Source organism: Procambarus clarkii, chromosome 50, assembly GCF_040958095.1.
Source record: "Procambarus clarkii isolate CNS0578487 chromosome 50, FALCON_Pclarkii_2.0, whole genome shotgun sequence".
NCBI lineage: Eukaryota > Metazoa > Arthropoda > Malacostraca > Decapoda > Cambaridae > Procambarus > Procambarus clarkii.
In genome coordinates, this window is record NC_091199.1 from 5,337,351 (window position 1) to 5,344,850 (window position 7,500).

The 7,500-nt window shown below is 44.4% G+C and overlaps 1 protein-coding gene across 1 annotated transcript in view; it reads left to right on the forward strand.

The window, feature by feature from the left end:
• LOC138351575 (dynein heavy chain-like) overlaps window positions 1-6,087 on the forward strand; it is a 19,391-nt gene extending 13,304 nt beyond the window's left edge. The window contains exon 3 of the mRNA XM_069303369.1: window positions 4,854-6,087. Coding sequence (XP_069159470.1) covers window positions 4,854-6,087 — 1,234 coding nt within the window. The remainder of the gene's footprint in view (window positions 1-4,853) is intronic.
• Window positions 6,088-7,500: the final 1,413 nt, after the last annotated feature.

A 7,500-nucleotide genomic window follows, 5' to 3' on the forward strand; every position in this document is an offset into this window, starting at 1 on the left:
GAGTGGTGACCAACTTTGATTCCCGCAAGTTTCAGGTTCGAAACCCGGACGTGAGAGAAACAAATAGACAGGGGCTTTCTTTCACCTCGTGCCTTTGTTTAAGCATTAGATTGATACCTGGAAGTTTTAGAGAGCTGTTGTGGACCGCATCGTTAACATGGCTGTAACAAGACGCATGGACTGGTTGATCTCTCAGACAGGAACCTCCCAATTTGCAGCAAATTGTAACACACACAGATGAAGCAGGTCTTGGTGCTACTACTTCCTCTAACACTATTTCACACCACTCACTGACCAACCACCAGGATTACTATCAAATTGTGGAGGAGTTTAAGGTCATCATGACGGGAACTCAGGACGGGAACTCAGGTCGGGAACTCAGGTCGGGAACTCAGGGCTCAGTAAGCTGAGGTCTTGTGTTGAGACCCTCAAGGTGAGGTACTGGTGACTTACCTTTCTCCCACCTCTCCTGGGGGTCCTGTAGTCAACTCCCCCCTTGATTGTCTTTCTTTATTGTCCTGTCCAATAGGTCAGATTTATTTACGTCTTTATTTCTTCCAATTAGAACCCTCGCAGGAACAAGAGCAAACAAAATGGTTTAACAGATATTTATTACTAAGAAAGGAAACAATAAACATTAAATGGTGTCTTGGACGAGGTCCCCAACTTGTAGCATGTAACTTGGTCAACAATCTTTTCAAAAGCTAGTTAAGGATAGCTAGGTAATACGGTAACAAGATAAGGTAATATCCTAAGCTAGCTTAGGATATTACGTGCTCCATGAGGACCCGGAACGGTGCCTTCCTTATGCCAGCTTCCCTGTGGTCTCCTGCGGTCACGTCCCTGTGTTGGTTGAATCGAAATCGAATCGAACTATCAGGAGAAAGCGCCAAGCCATTAGACTATATAGCACTGGGAAGGGGTCAGGATAAGGATTTGGGGGAGGGGACGGGAGGAAGGAATGGTACCCAGCCACTTGGACGGTCGGGGGATTGAACGCCGACCTGTATGAAGCAAGACCGTCGCTCTACCGTCCAGCCCAAGTGGTTGGACTGAAGACATCCGCCACTCTGTGGGCTGCTTCACCTTGAAGGATACTAAGGTATAGCGTAGTAACATCCAGTGGAAAAAGGTGTGAACCCACTGCAAGAGGCTCTCAGTAATCTTCGATGCGGCGTAGAAAGTCTGTCGTGTCGTGACGTGCCTCTGGTGGGAGCTAAAGTAAGGGTGAGAGTAGTGCTGTAAGGCGCATGTCCACAGCTCTCGTCGAGGCTTGGCATCACTGGACGGTCAGCTGACTTTGTTGACAAAACATGGTTGGTATCACTGGACGGCCAGCTGACTTTGTTGACAAAACATGGTTGGTATTACTGGACGACCAGCTGACTTTGTTGACAAAACATGGTTGGTATTACTGGACGGCCAGCTGACTTTGTTGACAAAACATGGTTGGTATTACTGGACGGCCAGCTGACTTTGTTGACAAAACGGGGTTGGTATCACTGGACGGCCAGCTGACTTTGTTGACAAAACATGGTTGGTATTACTGGACGGCCAGCTGACTTTGTTGACAAAACATGGTTGGTATTACTGGACGGCCAGCTGACTTTGTTGACAAAACATGGTTGGTATTACTGGACGGCCAGCTGACTTTGTTGACAAAACATGGTTGGTATCACTGGACGGCCAGCTGACTTTGTTGACAAAATATGGTTGGTATCACTGGACGGCCAGCTGACTTTGTTGACAAAACATGGTTGGTATCACTGGACGGCCAGCTGACTTTGTTGACAAAACGGTTCTTCTATAAATGTCACTATTAATCTTTCAAACTTGAAACACGTTACAAGTTTTAACATTAAGGGAAGAAGAGGAGTGTAGACCAGAGTGATTTACCGTAGACCATAACGACTCGGGTCGGGGCACACCGTATGGTCGGGTCGGGACTCACCGTATGGTCGGGTCGGGACTCACCGTATGGTCGGGTCGGGACTCACCGTATGGTCGCGTCGGGACACACCGTATGGTCGGGTCGGGACACACCGTATGGTCGGGTCGGGACTCACCGTATGGTCAGGTCGGGACTCACCATATGGTCGGGTCGGGACTCACCGTATGTATGGTCGGGTCGGGGCACACCGTATGGTCGGGTCGGGACACACCGTATGGTCGGGTCGGGACACACCGTATAGTCGGGTCGGGACACACCGTATGGTCGGGTCGGAGCTCACCGTATGGTCGGGTCGGGACTCACCGTATGGTCGGGTCGGGGCTCACCGTATAGTCGGGTCGGGACACACCGTATGGTCGGGTCGGGGCTCACCGTATGGTCGGGTCGGGGCACACCGTATGGTCGGGTCGGGACACACCGTATAGTCGGGTCGGGACACACCGTATGGTCGGGTCGGGACACACCGTATGGTCGGGTCGGGACACACCGTATAGTCGGATCGGGACACACCGTATGGTCGGGTCGGGACACACCGTATGGTCGGGTCGGGATACACCGTATAGTCGGGTCGGAACACACCGTATGGTCGGGTCGGGGCACACCGTATGGTCGGGTCGGGGCACACCGTATAGTCGGGTCGGAACACACCGTATGGTCGGGTCGGGACACACCGTATAGTCGGATCGGGACACACCGTATGGTCGGGTCGGGACACACCGTATGGTCGGGTCGGGATACACCGTATATGGTCGGGTCGGGACACACCGTATGGTCGGGTCGGGACACACCGTATGGTCGGGTCGGGATACACCGTATAGTCGGGTCGGGACACACCGTATGGTCGGGTCGGGGACACACCGTATGGTCGGGTCGGGGCACACCGTATAGTCGGGTCGGAACACACCGTATGGTCGGGTCGGGGCACACCGTATGGTCGGGTCGGGGCACACCGTATGGTCGGGTCAGGACCCAACAATCTTCAATTTGAAAATGAATTCCACACCTTAATGTACACAAAGGCGCCTCACATGACCCCATACGGAGGTCAATAGCTGGGTCCCCATCATTCTCTCAGCTGTTGAACGTTACACACCCACTATTCTACCTCACAGCCTGGTTATTGAGCTACAGCTGTCTGGCGGAGACGATTGGGCTTGATGAGGACGATGAGTCACAATAACGTGGCTGAAGATATGATATGAAGATATTCATCTCCTCACATCAGAAGATGGTGGGACGACGAGGTTTCGGTCCGTCCTGGACCATTCGACTCACATATGACCTGAGAATGGTCCAGGACGGACCGAAACGAAATTTGACGAGAACTCCTTGATGAATTTGAAGACAGTAGAACTATGCAAACTGGAACTAGCAGGTCCATTGTTCATCACAATGAAATGTGTGAAGTAAAACATGTGTATGGGGCAAGTAACAAAGTCAGTAGACTAACAGATGTTGTCACAGCTCGTATAAGACTTGGCTACAAGTATCTCTGGCAGTTCGGCTTGTATAGGGATCTAGATGAAGTAAAGTGTAAAGTGTGTGGACAAAGACAGGGACACACACTCCAACACTATATCTTGGATTGTTGTAAAATTGAGCCATTTAGAGATAACTCTAAGCTCACGCTGTATGATATGGCAACCTATCTTATTACCATGGATAAATTACCTTAAATCCTTGCACTGTATCCATACTTCGCTCCCGGTAGATGAACGACATATGAGATTAAGAAACAAGTAGTGTATTGTGAGGACTAATAATAAACAGAAGCTCCCCTATGACTCTGTAATATCCCCATTGGTCCAAACTATTATGTATTAGCGATAAGACCTACCATTAATGTATGATGACTTACTGTAAATATGTAGCTCTTGTAATAGCACTTTCTCTGTAACTAGTTGACATTGTAACTATAAGGTGTGAAGGATAGATGAAATTGTTTATGTAATAATCTAAGATGAGGTCTGATAAAGACCTTTTGTGCCCTCTGTAATGCTTTTTGCGCTACCGCTCACAGGATGAGTATGGGGTGCACAATAAACTAGCCGGCTCCGGCGGCAACAATTCAAATTAACTGATGATCTCAAAACTTGAGCAGCTTAGTACCAGAACTAAGAGGCATGAGCTACGAGGAAAGGTTATGTGAAATACACCTCATGTCGCTGGAAGACAGAAGAGCCCAGGGAGACAGGATCACCACATACAAAATTCTCAGGGGAATTGACAGGGGTAGACAAGGATGGATTATATAACACATGTGGTACACGCACAATGGGAACACAGGTGGAAGCAGAGCCTAAATGAGCCACAGAGACATTAGAAAAAACTTTTTCAGTGTCAGAGTAGTTAGTAAATGGAATGCATTAGGCAGTGATGTGGTGGAGGCTGACTCCATACACAGTTTCAAATGCAGATATGATAGAGCCCAATAGGCTCAGGAACCCGTACACCAGTTGATTGACAGTTGAGAGGCGGGACCAAAGAGCCAGAGCTCAACCCCCGCAAGCACAACTAGGTAAGTACAGTAAACTCCCACGCAGCAGCAGCAGGTCCCACAGTAAACTCCCACGTCCAGTAAAATAATTCTCATCTCAGCTGGTAGAGGTGTTACCTATTTTTATCTCCCACGTTGAGTGATGCTGGCCGCTGTGAGGCAAAGTGACCCCTGGCAACTGTATATTTTTGCACACGAATAACTCACCTTTTTTTTTAAAAAAAAAGTCACAATCGACTTGAGAATGGTCCAGGACGGACCGAAACGTCGTCGTCCCTTCACCTTCTAGTGTGTGGTCTGGTCAACATACTTTAGCCACGTTATTGTGACTCGTCGCCTGCAATTCACCTTTTTTGTTTAGTAAAGTGAATGTTACTGAGTATACTCAAGTTGGTGAATATATAGGAGTGTGAATGTTAGAGAATATAGGAGTGTGAATGTTAGTGAATATAGGAGTGTGAATGTTAGAGAATATAGGAGTGTGAATGTTAGAGAATATAGGAGTGTGAATGTTAGAGAATATAGGAGTGTGAATGTTAGAGAATATAGGAGTGTGAATGTTAGAGAATATAGGAGTGTGAATGTTAGAGAATATAGGAGTGTGAATGTTAGAGAATATAGGAGTGTGAATGTTAGAGAATATAGGAGTGTGAATGTTAGAGAATATAGGAGTGTGAATGTTAGTGAATATAGGAGTGTGAATGTTAGAGAATATAGGAGTGTGAATGTTAGAGAATATAGGAGTGTGAATGTTAGAGAATATAGGAGTGTGAATGTTAGAGAATATAGGAGTGTGAATGTTAGAGAATATAGGAGTGTGAATGTTAGAGAATATAGGAGTGTGAATGTTAGAGAATATAGGAGTGTGAATGTTAGAGAATATAGGAGTGTGAATGTTAGTGAATATAGGAGTGTGAATGTTAGAGAATATAGGAATGTGAATGTTAGAGAATATAGGAGTGTGAATGTTAGTGAATATAGGAGTGTGAATGTTAGAGAATATAGGAGTGTGAATGTTAGAGAATATAGGAGTGTGAATGTTAGAGAATATAGGAGTGTGAATGTTAGAGAATATAGGAGTGTGAATGTTAGAGAATATAGGAGTGTGAATGTTAGAGAATATAGGAGTGTGAATGTTAGAGAATATAGGAGTGTGAATGTTAGAGAATATAGGAGTGTGAATGTTAGAGAATATAGGAGTGTGAATGTTAGAGAATATAGGAGTGTGAATGTTAGAGAATATAGGAGTGTGAATGTTAGTGAATATAGGAGTGTGAATATTAGAGAATATAGGAGTGTGAATGTTAGTGAATATAGGAGTGTGAATATTAGAGAATATAGGAGTGTGAATGTTAGAGAATATAGGAGTGTGAATATTAGAGAATATAGGAGTGTGAATGTTAGTGAATATAGGAGTGTGAATATTAGAGAATATAGGAGTGTGAATGTTAGTGAATATAGGAGTGTGAATATTAGAGAATATAGGAGTGTGAATGTTAGAGAATATAGGAGTGTGAATATTAGAGAATATAGGAGTGTGAATGTTAGTGAATATAGGAATGTGAATGTTAGAGAATATAGGAATGTGAATGTTAGAGAATATAGGCGTGTGAATGTTAAGGTAGTCACGTCATGGTGAGGTTGGGAGGGCAGTAGTGCAGACAGCGGTGGGGAACGTGTCCAGAACTTGTCCCTTACATGTTGCCATTCCGTAAAAAATTGAACTGTTTGGCCTGACGAGAAGCGGATACCAACCCAGGCAACCCATCTAACCCTTCGAGGTTGATATATAGAAAACGTCAATGTTACGGTACTCTTATTTTTTTAATAACGCGTCTCTTTTTCTAACGGATTGCTCGATCTCGTAAAGAAAATGTGATGTAGTGAGAGGACCAGGATTTGTGAACGTTATTACAACGTTTTATCAACGTAATAGTAGTGAAAATGACGTTGTGGTTACGTCGTTACGTCAATTCTGTCCAACTTAACGTTCCATCAATCCTTTTTCTTTTTATGAAATCGTTCAATCCGTTAAAAATGCGACGCATTATGAAATATTAAAACCATTTAATATCGACGTTTTCTATACATCTGCCTTGGATAGGTTAGGTGGGTTTCTTGGATTCATAGGCTTCTGATTAGGCTAAATAGGCTAAACAGTTGCATTTTTAACCTATTGGTGAATCAAGAGCCTTCAAAAATTAATGTGAACAATTGCTCGCTATTTGGGTCACTTTTACAAACTCAATACATATTATATTCACAAATAAATATAGATTTTTAGCACAAAAACACCGACATTGACGCTGAAACAAGGACAGCGTGTATTAAGCGCCGTGTGTGTTTGTTTCAGGCTATTATGAGAGAAGCGTTCGGGAAGGAGCCGTCTTGTCTTCAGGTGCCTGAGACCCTCTCGTGATTGGTCGCCGCGCGCGGTGTTCCCGCCCGTTGGAAGTCTCAGATCCCATTGGTCAATGCGACGACGCGACGCTGCTGATTGGTTGACGAGCATCACCAGCTAAAATGGGCAAGACCAATGACAAGAAGGCCCAGCGCAGCGACAGTAGTAAGTGTTCACTTTCCTTTATGTTAAGGCGGTAACTTGCTGCCCTGCTTTGACCTCTTTCCTTTTAAAACGTTTTTCGGGATTACTTTTAAACGTTTTCGTACATTTAGATGTTTTTCGTGCATAATTTTAAACGTTTTCGTGCTTTTTAAACGTTTTTTGTGCTTTTAAACGTTTTTCTTGCGTACTTTTAAACGTTTTTTGTGCTAACGGACAATTTTGAACGTTTAACGAAAAAAGTAGAACAGTTTGCATACAATTTTAAATGTCTAACAAGAAATTTAATCCAATTTACATCCAATTTTGAACGTGTTGCGTACATATATTTTTTGTTTTTTTCCCCGTGCCATTTTGAACGTTTAACGTTCCATATAAAACGTTTCCCGAAACAATTGCACGTTTTCTATGCATTTGTTTATGGTTTTCGTACACTTCCTTACGTTTTATGAACACTTTCTTGCACTTGTTTAGGACTCACATAAAATT